The sequence below is a fragment of the Sorex araneus genome, chromosome X (genome assembly GCF_027595985.1).
Source record: "Sorex araneus isolate mSorAra2 chromosome X, mSorAra2.pri, whole genome shotgun sequence".
Classification (NCBI taxonomy): domain Eukaryota; kingdom Metazoa; phylum Chordata; class Mammalia; order Eulipotyphla; family Soricidae; genus Sorex; species Sorex araneus.
Genome location: NC_073313.1, coordinates 37,123,098 through 37,145,268, shown reverse-complemented (window position 1 = coordinate 37,145,268; position 22,171 = coordinate 37,123,098). Strand labels below are relative to the sequence as shown.

The window sequence follows — 22,171 nt, the reverse complement described above, 5'->3', positions numbered from 1 at the left end:
CTCAAAAAATAAGAAATTGAGCTTCCATTTGACCCAGAAATACCACTTCTGGGAATATATCCCGGAGAGGCAAAAAGGTATAGTAGAAATGACATCTGCATTTCTATGTTCATTGCAGGTTGAAGTCTTTTTACCTCACACTGTCACCTCAGCAGCCACCAGGGCTGTTACTATCCCTGTCATTGCATGCATCAGTGACCCTGAAGCTGAAGAGAATCTACTTCCTGGCCCCCAGGAGCCGAGGCAAGTGAGAGTTGAATGTGGCGTAGGATCGCACTTTTATACGGATTACAGTCTTGAAGTTAGGAAGTTGATATCTAAGAGTTAAATCTGAATGCTGTTTGAATAGAGAATATCCAGAAAACAAAATATTTTTTTGTGGTAAGAAGAGATTTTAGGTATAAAACATTCTGGCAGAAGAGTTTTATCTCAAGGGAAATGAAAGGAACGGGAGATAAAACAGAAAACTAGAAGAAATATTTGACCTTCAAGCTAAGGTAAACATAGGCAATCTAAAACTTTTTTTCGCTTTCTCTATATGATGTTATTTTCAAGGATTGTTTAAAGATATAAGCTTAAACTGCATATGTGACTATTTGAGCTGTGTACTGGAGATGAAAAAAATTGAGGCTAAAATCATTTTTAAAACACAAAATGCATTCCACTAGATGTGATGAAATAGGCAAAGATTGAAGGAAAATGTAGGCAATTGAAATGTATGACTCTTTGTGAGTGTTTTAACCCTTTCATATCCGTGTTTTCCTAGAATTTGAAATTCTAAAGATAAAATTTTTATGTTTTCTGATTAATTTCTAATGTGAAGTGAACTTTTGCCAAGAGTAATATATTATAAGATCTTTAATTGTGAGCATTGGATACCTTTTGAATATCTATAGAATTGATGTAATGCATCTCAAAGAGTACTTCAGAGTACAATTTTGTCATGTTAAATGAGATAATTATTAGCAACTTGTTTCCAAATTTCTTGGGAGATCAGTTTGTATTAAGTCCAGCAAAATAAAGAGGTTAAACCTGTGAGATGTGACTATAAGAAAGTCAAATCTTAAAATAGATGTATATTTTAAGAAAGATAATGGATGCAGATAACATCAGTGGGAAAACGAAAGGAAAAAGAAGGGAGCCCTGTTAAAGTGAAGCTGGTTTTGAAATGAAATGAAGGAAAGTCACAGGACAGAATGAATGTACAGGAATGTGTAAAAGGTTTGAGAATGTATAGAAGGTTTGAGGTTCTGTTTTAAGGGAAGACGCTATAATCAAATACTCCTGACTCTTTAAATTATATCTGCAGAATTGTTCTAGAAGCCAAACTCCTGTTACAGTGCTCTTACATAACTGAAATCAAGGTTCTCAACATGGAACTAAATGAGGTAGGTATGATGTTAAATTGTATGTTCTATCTCTATGGACCTTAATGCTGTTTTGATTAGGACCCACAAAAAACGGATAGATGGCATCTCATTGTGAGTACAGTAAAATATTTGCTTTTCTCTTCTTTGTACCTTCAGTATGTTTTTGATGCTTCGTGGCACTATGTTGCTTTACATAAATCCAAATAAAAATTCTTTCCTTTCTGGAATAGGGTCTACCCCTCATACAGAGAGGAAATTCAGCTAAACCCTAAACCCTCTTCCAGGGAAATAGTCAAAGGGACTGGTCTAAGTTGCAGTAGTAGGTATTTAACAGGTGCTGTTACCAGTACTCTGTTTTTAGAGTACTCAGGGGACCCTAGAGGCAGGCCAGCTCAAGGAAGGACCAGAAATTGTCTCTTCTATGGAAAGCGAGGGGTCTGCAGATCTGCAGTGACTGGCCCAGCTGGGCCCTACTCCCGGCATGAAGACAGCTCTCACTGCACCTCCTGACCAGCTGGCAGCAGAGCAATGCCGGGTGTGACCAGCTGCAAGCCTGAGGGAGGAGGGGAGGACTGGAAACCCGAACCTCTCCCAGCCTTGAAGAAGGAATGGGATGCACTAATATCTACCAGGGCACTCCTACAGAAAGTGAGAGGCCCACGGCCACCTGCAGCTCATCGTGGGACCTGACCTTCACATCGTCACAATGGCTAAGCCTAGGTAACACAGAGGTGACAGTTAAATATGAATGCCATTATTGGTGTGTCTCCTGTTTTTAGTCAACCCCCAGGACTTCTCAGTAAATAACGAGGTATCCCAAATGGAGAGTTCTCAGGTCTTGCTGTCTTTATGCAAAGCCAGGTTTGTTAAGCCATCTGGCAAATTTAAAGTGAAGGTGAAGAGAAAAGCATGTTTCTGTAACTTGCCCTATGTAGAAGTCAGATTCTAGTTCTACAGAGCTATTGAACAAATGTATATTAATGTGCTGGATTAAATCATGTGGGGCTGGTTGCCACCCTTGGTACCTGTAATGGTCCCTGATGTTCTTGTTACTAACCCCACTAATGTGGCATCCCAAATTGACACGATCAAAATTATGGTGACAAGGCAACAATATGAAATGCTAAGGAGAATATTAGATCCTGAGGAGTTGGTCAGATGACTTCCACTAGTTACCAGGAGAGGGGGGGAAATGAAAGAAATGGAACCAATGTGACTCCGTTTTGAAAAGCCAGACTCCATTTTGTTCGTCAGGGTCCCGAGTTTACAACCTCATAAGAGAAACATGCCAGCCCCCAAGGGCAGGGACACAAATGCCCAGACATCTGACCACAGATAACAAGGATGATTCAAGTCAATGTAAGTAGATGTGTTGACCGCTCTGTTCACTTCTGTACCCTCCACTTGCGTGCTCGAGGCTGCGAGAATGCACCTGGCAGGGGGCACCCCAACGCGCAGGCATGCACCCAGGCACATAGGCAGGAGGGCTGAGGGCTTAGAAACCTCTCCTTGAGGGTAATCAAAGTTCAAAGTCTCCCAGGCTTGGGAACCCTCGGTGCTGAATCCCTTGTATGAGAGCACCGAGTCCCTTGTGTGAGCGTGTCTTGGTGTATGAATAAAACCTTGAAAAAGGGGCTGGAACGATAGCCCAGTGAGTAGGGCATTTGCCTTGCACGCGGCCGACCTGGGTTCGATTCCCAGCATCCCAAATAGTGTCCTGAGCACTGCCAGGAGTAATTTCTAAGTGTATGAGCCAGGATTAACCCCTGTGCATCACCAGGTGTGACCCAAAAAGAGAAAGAAAAAAAAAAACCTTGAAAAATCTGTCCTGTGCCTGTGTCTCAGTCAGCAGTTGAGCTCAGGCCTGTGGCCACTTGATATCTGGAGGTTCCACCGAGATCTCTGGCCACCTAACAGTGAGGATTAACACCCATGCTGGGCAGTGCAAGTGGATGTCAGGCGTGGCTTGAGGGCTACCGAGTGGGGTTGGGGGCTCATGACAGACTCTGTCAGTTCTTGCCTTCCCAGCTGGTCCCGGGTGGCAGAGGCAGATGGGGCGAAAGTGGCCATCTCTCTCTTCTCCACTTCTCGTAAGTCTCACGGGGCCCACCGACTTCAATTCCGAAGAGTAAGAATTAAAGAGATCACAGAAAAATTCGCCCACACTGGGTGACAGAATGAAAACTTTAAAAAGAAGTTTCCAAGTCTGTTCCTCAACTGTTCCTTAAGCACAGTGGAAGTGATCTGGGGGTGAAGGTCCAAAGTTCCATTCAACATGTAAATGGACATGTAAGTGACCAAATTTAGTGGAGTTTTGTTTGGTTTTGATTTGGAGGCCACACACGGTGGTGCTGTTTACTCTTAGCATCTGGTTCCTCACACTTTGCTCAGGGATCCTTCTGGCGGGTGGTGCTCAGGGACCATGTGGGATGCCAAAGATCAAACCCAGGTCAGACCCAGGTGAGACACAAGCAAGGCAAACACGCAACTCACTGCTCTCTCTCTCTCTTAGGTCCGATTCATTCTCTTATACTAGATACTGGGCTACCTTATTGTCTAAGACACAGGCCTGCATCCGCTTTCTTTCTTTCTTTTTCTATTTTTTTAAATGAATCACTGTGAGGTACAGTTACAAACTTACAAACTTTCATGCTTACGTTTTAGTCATACAATAATCAAGTACCCATCTCTCCATCAGTGTCCATTCTCCGTCACCAATGGCCCAGTATCCCTCCCGCCACCCACACCATATCTTCCCTCCCCCTCCTCCCGCCTCTGTGGCAGGCACATTCCTTTTTACTGTCTCTCCCCTTTTGAGTGCTGTGGTTTGCAATACAGGTATTCAGTGGCCAACATGTTCAGTCTATAGTCTACTTTCAGCACACACCTCCCATCCTGAGTGAGCGCTCCAAGCATCCTTTACTTGGTGGTCCCTTCTCTATCTGAGCTGCCTTTCCCCCAGCATGTGAGGCCAACTTCCAAGCCGTGGAGCAATCCTCCTGGTCCTTATCTCTACTATCCTTGGGTGTTAGTCTCTCATTCTGTTACTTTATATTCCTCAGATAAGTGCAGTCCTTCTATGTCTGTCTCTATCTTTCTGACTCATTTCACTTAGCATGATACTCTCCATGTTGATCCACTTATACTGTGTCCACTTTCTTTATTAGTTTCATATATTTCATTTCTCCCTCTGAATACCTTTTTTTCTCCCTCTGAATACCTTTTCACAGTAACTGAACAATGCTCACTTAGAGTTTTTACACAGTGCTCTCTCTCTCGGCTTCCAGAATTCTTTTATCTCTTCCCTTTACCACTTTCAACACTTGAGTCCAGAGCCCTTGGTACCTTCACCTTCGATTATTCTCCTGCTCATCAAAGGCTCACCTAATAGCCTTCTGCAGTCACTGAAACTTACTTTAAATATTAAACAGAAACATAATCCCTTGTACCCACGTATGCTTAGTTTCTACACAGATACGTAATTCTGAACAATGTTTCAGTAAAAATGGTGTTCTGCCTATCTTTAACAATGCATGCTCCAATTTATTATAAAGAGGTTTTGAAATGTTCCTGGAAAAAATTGTGCTTAACTAACCATAATATGATTGTTCTTTGTAAGAAAATATCTTATACTAATAAAAATAAAACTTTATGACAGATAGCGCACTGGGGAATAAACTGCTTAATTAAATGATTATTCAGAATTTATTTCAGATCATCTTTTTTGCCTCTCAAATTCTTCTGTAAAAACATCACATTCTCATCTTTCAGCATATACACATTAATCCTTTAAATCCACAAGAGTCTTTTTTATACATACATCTAAACAGCATTTGGAATCTGAGTGCTGTTGCTATTATTTTTCAGCTCCCATGCTTCAGTGACAAATTTTTGGCCATCAACATAAACAGTGACAATTAAGCATGTACGTTTAAAGGGGAAAATAAATAAATGATGCAAAATCAAATTGGGTGAGAGAAACTATATCCTATTTACTAAACTGTTACTGAAGAGAACTGAGATGTGTTGGGTTTCATTCATGACCTCTAAGCATTCTACAATCAGAACCACAAAGGATTTGTGTAAAAATCATAACCTTGTATTTCTAGCATGTGAGACTCATTTCAACAAAATTGTCTTTATAAAATTAAAGTGAAATCATAAATCCACTTCTGATGTAAATAGAGCATCTAAAGGTGGACACTTCACATCTAACACAGGAAAAATAGCTCTTTAGGTATTTATCTAGGCAGTCTTGTCCATTACTATGTCTTTATCATCATATCAGTGAAGAAGCCCAAATGTGTGCTGCCACTCAAATTTCTAACATGTGTACCCCAAAGGGGCACTGAAGCACAGCGGGGCCAAAATTAATCAAATACGCTCTGTTGACCTGTCCCACTCCCAACAAAACCCTAACTTCATCCCTTGTCATATATGTCAGTGACTGGGATCAAATTCAACTGTCATCCAAGCACAAAACTCACTGTCATCCTCTGTCTCCTTCAATCCCCCAAATCTAGTCACTCACCAAGTCCTAAATTCTACGAATATTTATGAAAGTTGTTCTTTACGGGACAAGGAGATAGATCGTTCAGCAGTCAGGGGTGCATGCCAACCAGGAGCCATGACACAAGTACAAACCACATGACCACCCAATCTTTGGAAGCCCCTCCCAGTCCTGGCATAGTGACCCCAGTAACCCCAGGCACCACAGAGTCTAAGAAATTCCATATCCTCACGTCCTAATACTGAGTCATCTATCAGCTGACTGAGAGTATCATTTCCATTTTTTTTTTCTTTTTGGGTCATACCCGGTGATGCACAGGGACTACTCCTGGCTCTGCACTCAGGAATTACTCCTGGCAGTGCTCAGGGGACCATATGGGATGCTGGGAATCGAACCCGGGTCAGTCACATGCAAGGCAAATACCCTGCCCGCTTTGCTATTGCTCCAGCCCCCGCCATTTTTCTTTCTACCACGAGCATTCCCAGCACTAAACACATATGCATCCCCTGAAACACTTTACACTGTCTCAGAGTTATTGCTCCAGAACACAAAGCAGATGATCTCAACCATTCAAGTTTTGTGAAACTAATTGCCTGAATCATACTTACACACACACACACACACACACACACACACACACACACACACACTACACACACACTATGCAGGGTTTTTTGGTAACAACTAGTGGTGCTTAGGCCTTACTCCCGACTCTGTGCCCAGGTATCTCTTTTGGCAAGGCTCAGGGGACTATATGGTGTGCTGGGTATGGAGCCCAGGTCAGCTGTGTACAAGGCAAGGCAAGCGCCTACTCACTGTACTATCTCTCCTGTCCTTCTAAGATACAGACCATATTAAGTTAACTCATATATCCAAAGCCTAGTACAGTGCATAAACAAGTGTTTTTCATTCAGTAAATATTCATTTACATCTATTATGCAAGTGGCTTTTAATTAGCTTCTGAGTTCCACGGGCCCAAAGACTCTATTCAGAAAAGATATTTGCACTCCTGTGTTCATTGCAACACTATTCCATTTATTTTTGTTTTTGTTTTGTCTGGAGATGTTCAGGGTTTACTCCTGCTCAGGAATCACAACTTTGCAGTGCTCAGGGAACAACAGGCTATGCCATGGATTGAACTCCGGTTGGCCACGAGCACAGCAAGCCCCTTACCCGCTGTACTATCTTTCCAGCCCCCTGTTGCAGGAAAAAACCTAAGTGTCCAAAAACAGATGACGGGATAAAGAAAGTATGGTACATATACACTGTGGAATATTACTTGTCTATATGAAAAGATAAAATCGAAAAGATATAATCCTGAAATTTGCTACTCTAGCAAAGTAGCACTGTTGTCCCGCTGTTCATCGATTTGCTCGAGTGGGCACCAGTAACATCTCTATTGTGAGACTTGTTACTGTTTTCGGTATATCGAATACACCACGGGTAGCTTACCAGGCTCTGCCTTGAGGGTGGGGTACTCTCGGTAGCTTGCCGGGCTCTCCCAGAGGGACGGAGGAATCAAACCCGGGTCAGCCTCGTGCAAGGAAAAAGCCCTTGAATTTGGAGAGTATCATGCTGAGGTGAAGTTTGTCAGGGGAGGGACAGATACAAAATGATCTTCTCATTGGTGGGATACAAAAAAGCTTAGTGGGGGAGGAGAGGGAACAAATGCCCAAAGACAAGAGAAACAGAGAAGAGTATTTAGTAAGAAGCATAACATGAGGGGACAAGAGGGGGCGGCACTGGGAGGGTGTGGTGCTGGAATGTTTTATATATGAAACCCTACCCGTAACAGTTTTGTAAACTATGCAGCCTAAAGCATTTTTTTTAATTAAAAGAAAACCTCAACAGGAAAAAAGAAGTTTTGAGTTTGCAAATGATATTTGGGTTCTAAATTCATACACTTAAAAGGTGGGGATGATGAATTCAATGAACTAAATTATCTCTGAACCACTTACATATTTACTGTTTGATGAGAAAGGAAAAATTAAAACTATTTCTTGAGCCGCTACATTCTTTTTAGTGTTTTACAACAGCATTACCTATACATTACCCAGCTACCTTCAACCGTTTTCCACCTGCAGTCTGGCACATATCGGCAAACTGGCCTGTGGTAAGGTGTGTATAGCCAAGGTGGTAGACCAGTGGTTTTCAACCTTTTTACTGAAGTGGACCAGCACTGGCCATGGATCAGTGACTAACAACAACTCCCTCAGCTGATACGTCTTCACATAAGTCAACCGTAATCTCTAGCAGTGAATCAGAAGGGAAATATTACCTTGTATATCTGAAGAAATACATCTGTCCATGCCCGTTTACTCCACACTTCAAATTTTTCCTTATCTACAAAAATAGAAAGTGTTTCCCGAGACACGAGGCAATTCTCTGAATTGGAATCACTGGAAGACTTAAGGAAACAAAATAATGTAACATTTATTAAAATGCAAGGCAAATATAAGTATGAACTACTCATTGCTTAGTTAACAGGTTTTTTGTTTTTACATATATTGCATATGTCTTAAAATCTATTCATCAAGATGTCTAATTTAGTTTTGTTTCATTTTGTTTTGCTTGGGGACCACGCCCAGCAAGCGCTCACGGCTTACTCCTGGCTCTGTGTTCAGGGATCACTTATGGAAATGCATGGGAGACCATATGGGGTTTGGGGCACTGAACCCAGGTGAGCAGCATGCAAGTTAAGCACTTCCCTTGGTGTCCAGCCCCCAAGATCTCTACTCATCCAGATGCTTTTAATAGAATTAAACCACAAACACCGACAACTTTCTGGAACACAGAGCTTCTAATGGAGTTCATGGATTTATGCACTCAATGCATGGGCTAGCTCATGCTGGAAGAAATGGCATAATTAGATAAAAAGTCAGTCTGAATTTTGAGTCCAAAAGAGCCACACCCATTGGCTTAAGCCAAGGAGATTGGCAGAATGCCAAAGAGCCGGTCCCCGGCTCACCTAGTGATTCCATGTGGTGAATGTAATAACAGTACCACAACTTGAGTCATCTTAGGCTTTTCAAAAAATGAAAAAAAAAATTAAAAAAGAAAGAATTTTCCTTCTCAATGGGCTTCCATAAAATAAATGGCATACTTGGAAAACAACATCTATGGCAACCTTACTCAATTTTAATTTTCCCGTAAGTGGGAGGGAAGCCATAAGTTTTGTAAAATTAAGCTAGTATTTTCTTTGGAAAATATATATTTTAAAAATTACAAGAAAAATTCATAAAAGCACATGCCATTTTTTATTTCTGAAGCCCCTGAAAGAAGCAATTACTTCCATATTTAAGAAAACTATATTAATCCTGAATAGGAAATCCACCAAGGTTGTTAGACAAACATAATGTGCACATGTATTATACATCTGCATATGCACATGTAGAAGCAGGCCAGAAAAGCACTGTCTTTGAATGTTCTATAAATGCAATACCAAAGATTTCTAGATGAATTTTGCTAACAAAACACTTTAAACCAAGACATTTAATAATAATTGCATTGACTTGTTACTAAAAATTACATTCACTTGCCATAAGTTTAATCCACAAAGAGTAATCATCAGGTTCAAACAGAAATTCAGGCAACACATGTGAAATATATGCTCCATGAGCTCTGAAATTGAAAAAGAAAGATGAAAATTATGAAACTCATGATCTGCATATCACTTACATTTGAACTTTAATTATAGTTTATATGCCTACTGGCCCTAGTGTTAATATGTCCACACCAGCCTGTTTTGACTGGGGGCGCTTCAGAGGGGGCCGGGTGAGAACCCTCCCCGCCCCAAGGGACCCAGCCCTGGCAGCTGACCTCCACTACCCAACTGCCGCCATGTTCCAGGTGGCTTTCAAGATGCTCCTGCCAAGCCTCACAGATGAATGAAGTCCCACGGAACCCAGATAATGCAGAACTTTATGACCTTGGACTCTGAACTCAATGGGACCCAGAAGCAGAGATCCTTTATATAAGGATATATATATATGGATATATATATATATTATAAGACACTTCCTACCCATTTTCCATAATTACCACACCATATTTGATGGAGTTCAGACAGTAGGCAACAAATTACATATATTATATATATATGTGTGTGTATGTGTATATATATATATATATATATATATATATATATATATATATATATACCTCTCGTAGAGCCCGGCAAGCTACTGAGAGTATCCCGCCCACATGGGCAGAGCCTGGCAAGCTACCCATGTTGTATTCGACAGGTAACGTAGGTAACAATAGGTCTCATTACCCTGACCCTGAAAGAGCCTCCAATCATTGGGAAAGACGGGCAAGGAGAGGCTGCTAAAATCTCAGGGCTTGGAGGAACAGAGACGTTACTGGTGCCCGCTCGAGTAAATCGATGAACAAGGGGATAACAGTGATAAGTGATACAATGATGCTTACTGAATTTTTATTTTCAAATTTAACATTGGTAGTATTCAATTGAAAACTTTCCTTAACAATGAAATATGCTGACTAATGGGAAATTAATTAAAATTTATTATGTTAATCCTTACATATTAATGGGCACACAGTTGTATGACTTGGTCCCTTGCATAAAATTCATTAGTCACCCAATGTACGTTACCTATCATTACACTGATCACTGCCTATCACTGCATTTTGCCTGAATATAGAAAACCTCAATTATAATGTCATTTATTCTTCTAAAGGCAGTATCCAAAAATTGTCATGTCCTTCGTTATATAAACTTGGAAGCAGTAGATCTTGTAGGACTGATCTCCCTGAAAGTGTCAGGTAGACTTCCAATAATGTGCCCATAGTAGGTCTTTTTCCAATAAGTGTCACGTTGCTAAGGCATAACTAGTTTCAACCCAGGCCCTGTTACCATTACTTGAAAATGTAGATTTCTTTTACCTAAAAGGCAATAATAGTACTAAAAACTGCAGAGATTTTGCTCTTGTTATAGAGCTTTGTCCCTTTCCTAATCAAACAAGCTCCCATTTGTATGACCTGGAAGAATATAGCATGGGCAGATATAACTGAGATGTTCATCCGTTTCTGAGAACCTCACCTTCCCACCCAGAGTTGAAGATGAAGCCCTTGCCTCCTCCTATGTTGTTTCTTTCTCCTCCCCATGAAGCATCAGGACTCTCAACACTGAAATATCAATTTCTCTTCTCCCCTGACCGAAACTGGTACCTGCACACTGACTGCAGTTTCCTCACTCGGGTTGCTAAATTCAGGAGCGATAGCAAAGTGGGTAGGGTGTTTGTCTTGCACGCGGCCAACCCAAGATGGAGTCCTCTGTCCCTCTTGGAGATCCTGGCAAGCTACTGAGAGTATCCCGCTCACACGGCAGCGCCTGGCAAGCTACCTGTGGCATATTCGATATGCCAAAAACAGTAACAAGTCTCACATTGGTGAGTGGTGCCCCCTCAAGCAAATTGATGAACAATGGGACAACAGTGCTACAGTGCTAACCTATCTAACATTGTTTTTATTATTCATCCAGCATGGGAACCAGAATGGTGGAGAATTTTCCCTATACCCCCCCAAATCTGAAACAGCAAGTATCTATTATTCATATGTTTAAAGGTATCTCTCTATTTATACTTAAACCTGTATAATGTATCATGCTTACATTTGTCAATTGCAAAATTCCTGAAGTAGGTTTATTCTAAGTTTTCTTATCCATGCCCATCATATCCATCACCACCAGAATCATAATATAGACATCCATACAGAATTGACAGGCATATTTTCTAATGAGGATTTGGGTATTTATATTTGATGCATTCAGGAAGCACAGATACTACATAGCACATATCAAAGAAGAATGCTGTATCAGAAGCTCAGCTCTGGAATACTCTGAGCACAAAGCAGAAAGGATTCTTTTTTTTATTTTTTTTATTTTTTTTGTAATTGAATTAACATGTGGAAAGTTACAAAGCTTCAGGTTTAAGTCTCAGTTATACAATGTTCGGACCCCCATCCCTTCACCAGTGCACATATTCTACCACCAAGAATCACAGTATATCTCCCCCACCCCCCGCCTCCCTAGCCCCCCACCTCACCTGTGTAACTGATAAATTTCACTTTACTTTGATTATATTCAATATTTCAACAAAAATCTCACTATTATTGTTTGGAGTTTCTCCCCCCAAAGTTGGACCAAAGCAGAAAGGATTTTTAAGGCCATCCTGAAAGCTCAAAACTTAAAGACATCATGATGAGTAAGATAAAGTTAAGGAGGAAGGATCCTGGGTGGAAACAGTGATCATAGTTCTAGACCTGTTAAGTTTGTTGGGCCAAGGGCCAGTCAGAGTCAGTGGGAAAAACCTTCCCGGGTGTATGAAGTACCTTTGTTTGGAAGCCAACAGGTCTTCTGGCAACATCAAATAGACTTTTTCCAAAATGTCCATACATATCCCTTGCCATGTGAAGCCAAGGTCATTAAAGGCCCTGCAAGTCTTCCAAGAAACTGACACCCTGTCCATAAAAACCATAACCCAGATTTATGGTCCTCTCCAAAAATAGCCTTTTCAAGCAAAGTAACCCATTTCAGGCGTGGGAAATACTTCCAGCATCTGCTTTCTCATATGAAGTCCTACCTTTCCTATCAAGGAAGAATTCCCCAGGACCATCCTCTTGTTTTTTTGTTTTTTTGTTTTTTTTTGGAAGGGGGTTGGTGAATGTAGCGATGCTCAGGGTTACTCCTGGCTCTGCACTCAGGAATCACTCCTATCGATGCTCAGGGGACAAAATGGAATGTTGGGGATCGAACCCAGTTGGCTATCTGCAAGGCAAATGCCCGACCTGCTGTATTATCACTCCACCTCTCCTATCCCCTTCTCAAAGGATAGCTCAGGACATGAGCCTTAGCCTGTCCCATTTACTCTAGAATTTACAGTCAAGTAAGGTATCCATTTATATGTAAGTAAATCTGGCCTCTTTATCCCACTCATCTGTCTGATGTTAATTTGTTCCAAGAGCCTGACAGTAGGGTGGAAGGGAGGAAGATTTTCTTCTTTATGATATTGACACTTTTTTCTATCATTAACATAATGCCTATAATGAATGACTGATAATAACTTCATAGTATTGGAAAGTCCAACAAGTTTAAATAAACCCACTTAAAGGAACACTAGTGCCTAGCAGCAGTGGTTAAAATAAATCCTAAGAATTTGGGGGCCTGAGAGATAGCACAGTGGATTTTTGCCTTGCATGTGGCAGACCCAGGTTTGGTCCCTGGCATCCAATATGTTCCCCTGAACACAGCCAAGAGTAATTCCTGAGTGCAGAGCCAGGAGTAAGCCCTGAGTATCTCTGGGTGCTCCCTCCCCCACCCCCCAAAATAAATTCAAAAGAATGCAATGAAATGAGACCCCTTAGTTCAAAATCCTCAAGAGTGAAACATAGACAGCTAAGTGACACGAGGAGCTAGCATTGCATTACTTCCTCAAAATCAACACAGGATCTTGAGAAAAAAATGTTCAAGTCCACAAAAAAGCTACTAAAGTCTGCCAAAGCAACTTACAACTTGGCCCCTTCTCTTGCCCTCTTGCCCTTCAAAAGTTTAGGAGTCTCTAGGGTTAGAAAAAGCTAAAACAGACTACTCTGGGGCTTATAGCTTGGAGGGTTGGCCATATCTCAACAATGGGCAACACTTTTCCCTTTATTCTACTGGCTCTGATTGGCTCTGATCTGGCAAAAGAAGAATTCAAGGAACAGTTTTGTGCTGATAGAGACCCCAGGTCCCTGGCCAGATAAAACCTCTAGTGGAGGCTGCACAGTGGAACCCATTTCAACCTTCAGTTTCCTTGGTCCTCCATACCATTCTAAGCTCCACACCCCGTAAGCATTCTCAGTCATTTTCTGTACCCAAAACATATGGCCTTTGTATGTTCTTCAATTGTGCATGCTCAATGGTCTCCTTCATGGATATGTATGAATTTCCTGAAGAAGTAGTAGAATATGTATAAGCTGCCATATCACTCTACCTCTGCGGATATGGAGTAAATTCAGACCCTAAGTCCTCTTTTTCAAGCATTCTTCCAACGTCTGTAGGTGGCAATCCCTACCAATTGAAGTGGTTTTAATTTTTTTTTTAATTTTTTTTGGCTTTTTGGGTCACACCCAGCGATGCTCCTGGCTTTGCATTCAGGAATGACTCCTGGCGGTGTTCAGGGGACCATACGGGATGCTGGGAATCGAATCGAACCCGGGTCGGCGGCATGCAAGGCAAATGCCCTACCTGCTGTGCTACTGCTGCAGGCCCCAGCTTAGTATAAGAGAGGACTTACTTTATTGGCAATAAAACCACTTCAGTGGCTGGACTGATAGCACAGCGGGTAGGGCGTTTGTCTTGCACGCTGCCGACCTGGGTTCAATTTGATTCCCAGCACCCCATATGGTCCCCCGAGGACCACCAGGAGTCATTCCTGAGTGCAAAGCCAAGAGGAACCCCTGGGCATCACCGGGTGTGACCCCCACCACCAAAACAAAAACAAAAACCTCTCATACTAAACTGTTCCTGTGCCTTTTCTAGGATGGCAAACTTAAGAAACACTATCAGAGATTCATTAAAATTATTTAGAAAGGGAAAGTACATAGTATTCATTTTGGTTTTCCAAGGTATTCAACATAGCAGATCCTCAATAAAACTGAAGAATATATTCTCAGAGACAAAACAACAGGACCAACGTAGAGTGGTTAATACAAAGTCCCATGTCTAAAGCTAAAGCTATCCTAAAACCTCAAACCACTAAGCCTAGAAATCAAGAGGCATAGACACAAGGCTCCCTGAAAAGCCATTTCACAGTCGGGTAGGAGTTGCTTGATCAGCATTAGTCAGGTCATCTTCCTGACTAAGCCCTGCAATAACCAATCCCCTCTTGTGCCTACTATGGCCTCCATGTTCCTGCTTGCTTCTGCTTATAAAATACCTTGCCTTCATGGATGGTGGAAAAGGTACAGTAAATTTACTCATGAAAACCCTAAGTGTTAACACTATTGTAACCATGTTTACCTAGACTACAATACACATCAAATAAAATATGAGTTTTTTTTGGGGGAGGGGGTTGGGGAGGCACACCCGGCCTGCACAGGACTCTTGGCCCTGTGCTCAGGAATTACTCCTGGTAAGGGCTCAGGGTTCCGGGGACTGACCCTGAGTTGGCCACATGCAAGGCCACTATACCTTGTGCAAGGTCCCTGAAATAAATTACTTTAAACAAAAGGGAAAAAATAAAGTTCTTCTCAATATACAGTTCTCTGAACTTACTTTTGTGGAATAAACTCAAGTACAGTGGTCAAATGCGGAGAGGAAATAAGTCCTTCCCTCTTGCGGCTCTGAAGCCCTGTGTGGTCCAGTCCACACACTGTTTCTCAAAATGAGTGGCCCCTACCACTAGGGGGCACTGGAACAAACCAGGAGGGTGGCAGTGGCTTGGGTGCAAGTAACTTTGGGGTGGGGTAGGGGGCAGTATGTTCCATTGAGTGATTTTCTTCTGACAATGGGCAGTAAGTCTGTGAACTCTAGCCCCTGGCTGAGGCCATCATAAAACATGCTGACTAGAAGAACTGAGACCAGGTCAAGCAACAGATCTTATCATGAACTCTTATTATCTCTAATTTTGCATATCCTCTTAGAATGCTCCCTGTTTCAGAGCACAGTGCTCTAAACTCAAAGACACCTTTTCTCCTTCAGCCAGCAGTAGTGAACTGCCATTTGTCCACTGAAAGACATGCTTTGACTCCTCCTATTAGTTTACAAGGACATCAAAAGAATGTCTCGATGGGGCAGGGGATGGGAAAGTAGCTAAGCAGAACTGTCCTAATCTTCCTCCATGCAGCCCGTAATTTGAACCTCTGAAAATCAGGTTTTATTTGGATCAGCCTAGGTTGATGCGAGGAGCAACGCCTACATCAGGGGATGCAAAACAGGGTTAGCCATGAGCAAGGCAAGTTCCTTTCTTCCAGCACTATCTCTCTAGCCAGCAAACACCAATTTTCTAGACTGGATACTGACTGGCGCATAGGTGACTGAACATGATGCTTTGAAAATTTACTCAGTTAAAGTTTGCTCTTTAATGGCATTTTACAGGCTGGTGTTGTTATGAAGGGTAGCAGAATATGCCAACCCCAACCATCCTTGTTTGGCATGATATTATTTTGAGCTGAATATTTTGAGAAAACACAGACACTTTGGAGGCAAAGTAGCAGCTACCCTTTTGTAAGGATAAATTATATTTATAAAGAAAATTTACATTATAAAGGAGGCCCATACTAGGAAGAGAGCTATTACCAGAGATAACTTTTTCATGAGGAAATTACCTACCAGGCAGGCCACCTTCACTTACCTCTTCCCCTCCTGTAGTAAATTGTTTCCCACCCCTAATTAATGCCTAACCTAATTGCAGTTTCTGCCTCTTCCCACAGAGGAAGTTTAAGCCAATCCACTTGGTATTTCCTGGCTAGCACAAAGAGGTAGGCTGCATAAGAGCCCTTAACTCCCTCAAAGGGAAGTTAGCACTGCCTGAAATAATCTTTTTTTTTTTAATTTATCCACCTTTTCTGAGTGTAGAAACGTCCAAGTTTTTACAGTTCATTATAGTAACCCTCTACTTTCTGGATGGAATGCTGTTCCATCCATAAATCATTTAATAATGCCACCTAGATCTTTACATTTATTTGGATGAATTTTATTCTTTTAAGAACGATTAACATTTTCTCCTGTTAATCTCTTTTTCATTACAGGAAAGATGATACATCAGCCAAGAAATTAAAAGAGTAGGCATAAAATTATTTCCCTCATCCCCCTATGTGGAATTTGTTTCATGGCCTTTACTGTGAATCTATCTTGAGTGTTAACTTGATCCGTTCAGTAGACAGGATTTAGTTATGGTTTGGCAAAAGATTTAAAGCCTGGTGAGTAAATAGAGTTGTTTTTTATAATTGATTCGATTACACTTTTAGGAGCTGGGTTTTCTGAGTCTTTGTTTCAACCTTAAATTGAGTTGAAGAAAATTAATTCAATGTAATAAGTTAGTAATCCTAAACCATCTCCAAAAATTATAGTTTCTCACTTATTGAACAAATAATTTCACTCGCACAAAAAGTGCTCACTCACTGTCATCAAATTTAAATGGGGAAGCTAATAACATTTATGATTATTTTGACTTTAATGCATTTATTTCCATGATGAGACATATGCATGCATTTTAGATTAATGACCCATTTTTATTAACCACACTGCCATTTTCTAAATGTTGAAGAATTTTATCACAGTCAACATATTCTGATAGGCATGTATTTGCTGATAAAAGAGCAATAAATTTGAATGGCTTAGCTTTAATGCCAAAATCATTCTTCCATACCTGCATCCTGACACCATAAAATGTCAAAACAGAAACCAGTCATGTTAATGCCACCGGGAACTATGCCAACAATTACGCTGTAAGAATAACATGATGCTATCAGAAAATTGTTTGATTCCTATAATGCACAAAAACTAAGGGTATATGTAAATGCCCAAAGCCCAAACCACTTTTTTGTTGATGGTTAATATTGTGTTAAACTTTTAAAAGAGTTTCCAATTTAAGACTCACTCATCAAGGATTAAAAGTAGGAAGTAGGAAAATAAAAGTCTTGTTCCTTTCATTTTAAATTCAGTTGAATAAATTTCTAATTAACTAAAAAAATATGAAGTAAAATTTGATAAGTATTGGTTTTTCTGGCATCCTTTTTGTTCTTTTAAACGTGGTAGTACTGCTATTTCTTCAGCCACTGATTAAGCTGTTTGAATTGGGCATAAACTCCACATTACTTTTTCTTTTAATTGAATTACCATGAGATAGTTACAAAGCTTTCGTGTTCGAGATTCAGCCATACAATGATTGAACACTCATCCCTCCACCAGAGCACACTTTCCACCACCCAGAATGTCCCCAGAATATCCGCACCCTACCCCCACCCCAGCACCACACCCCAGTCCTCACCCTGCCTCCATGGCAGGCAATTTCCCCAGTACTCTCTACTTTGGGGTATTATGTTTCGCTCCAATTTTCCCACCACCATTCAAGCCTGCCTGCCAGAGGCAGATGCTAGATCATTTATTGTCCATTGCTCATTTTGAGTATCTTGGGTGCTGCAGCCGCATGCCTCTGGAAACCTAGATTGGACCCAGGACAAGCAGTGAGCTATGTGCTACCCTGGCAACAAGATGGGTCTGGCCAAAGTGCCAGAATGCTTAACTATAAGTTAAGGAGCTTGGTCATGGACAGATTCTGTCATGATCCAAAATGTAATAACTAATTTCAGACCCTGCTAGGGTTAGAAATGATTAATCTTGCCTGAGCACTGTAGTCTGAGTCAGTGGCAAGATGTTTCCAGGAGAGCTGCCCTACAAGCCTCAATATATCTCTTATTGTGTCCATACAAAAATAATTAATATTAAGAAGTAGAATTAAGATGTTAATTAAGCTATTGGACTGAGGAACGGAGAAAAATCACCTTAAGTGATATTTTGCCCAAAAGCAAAGGAAGGGCTTTCTTTTTTTTTTTTTTAATTTTATTGAATCACCATGAGATAGTTACAAGCTTTCATGTTTGGGCTACAATCACACAATGATCAAACACCCATCCCTTCACCAGTGCACATTCCCCACCACCAAAATCCCCGGGATAGCCCCCTTTCCCACCCTCCCCCTGCCTCCATGGCAGACAATATTTCCTATACTCTCTCTCTACTTTGGGCATTACGGCTTACAACACAGACACTGAGAGGCCATCATGTTTGGTCCATTATCTACTTTCGGCACGCATCTCCCATCCTGACTGATTCCTCCAGCCATCATTTTCTTAGTGATTCCTTCTCTATCCCATCTGCCTTCTCCCCTCCACTCATGAAGCAGTCTTCCAACTATGGGGCAATCCTCCTAGCCCTTGTATCTACTGTCCTTGGGTGTCAGCCTCATGTGATGTTATTCTACACTCCACAAATGAGTGCAGTCCTTCTATGTCTGTCCCTCTCTTTCTGACTCATTTCACTTAGCATGATATTCTCCATGTCTATCCATTTATAAGCAAATTTCATGACTTCATCTCTCCTAACAGCTGCATAGTATGCTACTGTGTAGATGTGCCAAAGTTTCTTTAACCAGTCGTCTGTTCTAGGGCACTTGGGTTGTTTCCAGATTTTAGCTACTGTGAACAGTGTTGCAATGAAATTATAGGGACATATGTCATTTCTGCTGTGCTTTTTTGCATCCTTGGGATATATTCCCAGAAGTGGTATTGCGGGGTCATATGGAAGCACGATTTCTAGTTTTTGAAGGACACATATCTCAATAGTCAAAGCAAATACAGGCTCAAAGTCAAAGGCTGGAAAACAATTCTACAGGCAAACAACTCCCATAAAATAGCTGGGGTAGCCATCCTAGTATCTGACCACATTGATTCCAGGCTGAAGAAGGTGACAAGAGACAGTGAGGGTCATTTCTCACTGATAAGGGGATCTGTACAACAGGAAGAATTTACAATACTAAATATATATGCACCTAATGAGGGACCAGCAAAGTAGTTAAAACATCTACTCATAAACTTGAAGAAAGACATCGATAGCAACACAATATTAGTGGGAAACTTCAGCACAGCTTTATCACCTCCTGAGAGATCAACCAGACTCAAACTTAGCAAGGACATACTTCATCTGATGTAACACATGGAAGACAAGGACTTAGTAGATATATACAGGACATTTCGGGAAGGGCTTTCTTATGTTGATTTTGCTATGGGGATGGGTGTAGCGTTGGCTCAGAGTGCTAGATGTGGAGAGAATGGAGAGTTGGAGTTGTTGGGAGACAGAGCAGGGAGCAAGATGGAGCGCAGACATATGAGTGCAAAGACAGAAGATGGAAAGGAGAGGCAGTGTGAGGCTAGAATGGGGGACTCAGTCAGATTGGAACAGGCACGTGGGGAGAATGGAATAAATGGCAACTGATCCGGCTTGACCCTTGTTTTCCTCCTCCGTCTGCCCCCTGGCATGGGCCACCCCAGCTGGGCTGTGAGGGGGAGAGCCATCAGGGCCATGGAAATGAATCTTCTTGATGACAAAAGAAGTATTGAAGAGCTACAATCGGGGCTGGAGCAATAGCACAGTGGTTAGGGCGTTTGCCTTACACGTGGCTGACCCAGGTTGGATTCCCAGCATCCCAAGTGGTCCCCTGAGCACCGGCAGGGGTAATTCCTGAGTGCAGAGCCAGGAGTGACCCCTGTGCATGGCCAGATGTGGTCCAGAAGGCAAAAAAAGAAAAAAGAGCTACAAATGAGCTACAATCTCAGTTCACGTCCACCAAATTCCACAACTATGCTCCGCCCCAATTTCAGCGAACTCTTCCAGAACCACTTCTAAGCCTGCTGCTTAGAAACACATTATGAGATGTAATTACAATAACTAATTCCATAATGGCCATGTATAAGAAAGAAGGCTGCTGAATTTTTTAAGATAAAAGAAAGAGACTAGATATGCAGTTCCCTGTAAGAGCTTAGGCTTCCTGCATATGAGGCCTCAGGAGCACCGGCAGTAAAACGCAAATACAAGGCAGTGCAAGTAAGTAAAATCACAAATGGAACTGAATTTACTTATAAAGGGAGTGAGTTGGCATTTCTTTGGTTGTTTGGGGGCCGCACATGGCCATGCTCAGTTCTGAGTCCTGGTAGTGCTCAGGGGACCTATGCAGTGCCGATGACTGAGCTCCAGTGGTTTGCATGTAGGGCAAATGCCTTTCCTACTGGACTATCTCTCCAGACCTAAGCTAGCATCTTCGATGATTATTACCATAATTATTTTGGAGGATGAACAATTTAAAAATCAGTGCAATTAAATAAGATGATGGCAGTTTCATATTATCTGATATCCTATCTTAAAGTGTTTCTGCCTGGTACCCTTGGACCATGTTTATGTTGTTTTACTTTTGACAGAAATTGTGAAACAAAACATGTTTTTTCTCCATTAAAAACTAATCATACACAAAATTACTATTATATCAAAGCATGTTAAGGATTGTATTAGCTTGAAGGGGTTGAATGAATGTCCTGGGGTGGGTAAATTAAGTAAAAATTCGTTTTCTCATAATTCTGGAGACAAAGAACAAGGTGACAGATAATTTAATTTCTGGAGAGATCTTCCTTCCTTCCTGGCTTGCAGAAAGCTATCATCATAACCCTAAAGGCACAATCTACATAGATAGTTACTTTGGGGTTCAGGGCTTCAGCATGTAAGGGGAGAGAAAAGAACTCAAAATAATTTTATATGAATAGTTTAATAGTATCAATAGTGCTCAATGTAAAACTTTCTTAGTGTATACTCCACCATCCTTCAATTTGACCCTCTCTCACTGACTACCTTCTCTGAAATACAAATTCATTATTGTTTTGTTTATTTCCTCTTTTTTTGGCAGAGGAGGTAAGACTCACATCCAGCAATGTTTGGGATCTCTTCACAGTTCTATGCTCAGGGGACCATGTAGTGTCTGGCATTAAACCAGGGTTGGTCACATGCAAAACAAGCACCTTAACCTCTGGACTCTCTCTCCAGCTCAACTTTTTTTAACCCATAATTTTCGTATTTCCCCCAACTTTCCTCATTCTTATGTGATTTTTCTGAGACCCAAAGTTTTACTCTGTTTATCATATACGTCTCTTGCCCCCACGCCTGGCTGTGTTCCCCGGGGCCCCTCAGAGGGGGTGGGCTTCAGTTTCCCTCCCCGCCCGGAACAGAGTTCCAACAGCTGAAGACCTCCGGATCCTAGCCACAGCCATGCTCAAGGCCCCTCTCCACATGTTCGGACGAGCCTCACACATGAAGGAACCGGCACAGGAACCCAGGTGTATGGGACCTGGGGCTGAGACCTCCAAGCTTGCTCGGATCCGGACTGGGCCTCATCCACTCAGATTCCCCATTTTCCAGTAGTTTGGTGGTCACACCCAGGGACTGCCCCCGGCGCCATGTAATCGCACCAACGGCCAACATCCAGAGACTATAAAACCAAGCTCCTGGAAGTGCACGGTCACTTTGCATTCCCCTTACCCTTAAAGAGCCTCCAATGCAGCACCATTGGAAAGGATGAGTAAAGAGAAGCTTCTAAAATCTCAGGACTAGGACGAATGGAGACGTTACTGAGACCACTCGAGAAATATGACAATCAACGGGATTATGATGATGATGATGATGATGATGATGATGATGATGATGATGATGATGATGATGATGATAATGATATATGTTGAAAAAGCAAAGCTC

General features: G+C 41.6%; 1 protein-coding gene across 1 annotated transcript in view; it reads right to left on the bottom strand.

Moving 5' to 3' along the window:
- CFAP47 (cilia and flagella associated protein 47) overlaps positions 1-22,171 on the bottom strand; it is a 489,064-nt gene that overhangs the window by 293,473 nt on the left and 173,420 nt on the right. The window contains exons 32-33 of the mRNA XM_055121064.1: positions 9,420-9,501; positions 8,159-8,287 (exon numbers count right to left, since the gene is read on the bottom strand). Coding sequence (XP_054977039.1) covers positions 8,159-8,287; positions 9,420-9,501 — 211 coding nt within the window. The remainder of the gene's footprint in view (positions 1-8,158; positions 8,288-9,419; positions 9,502-22,171) is intronic.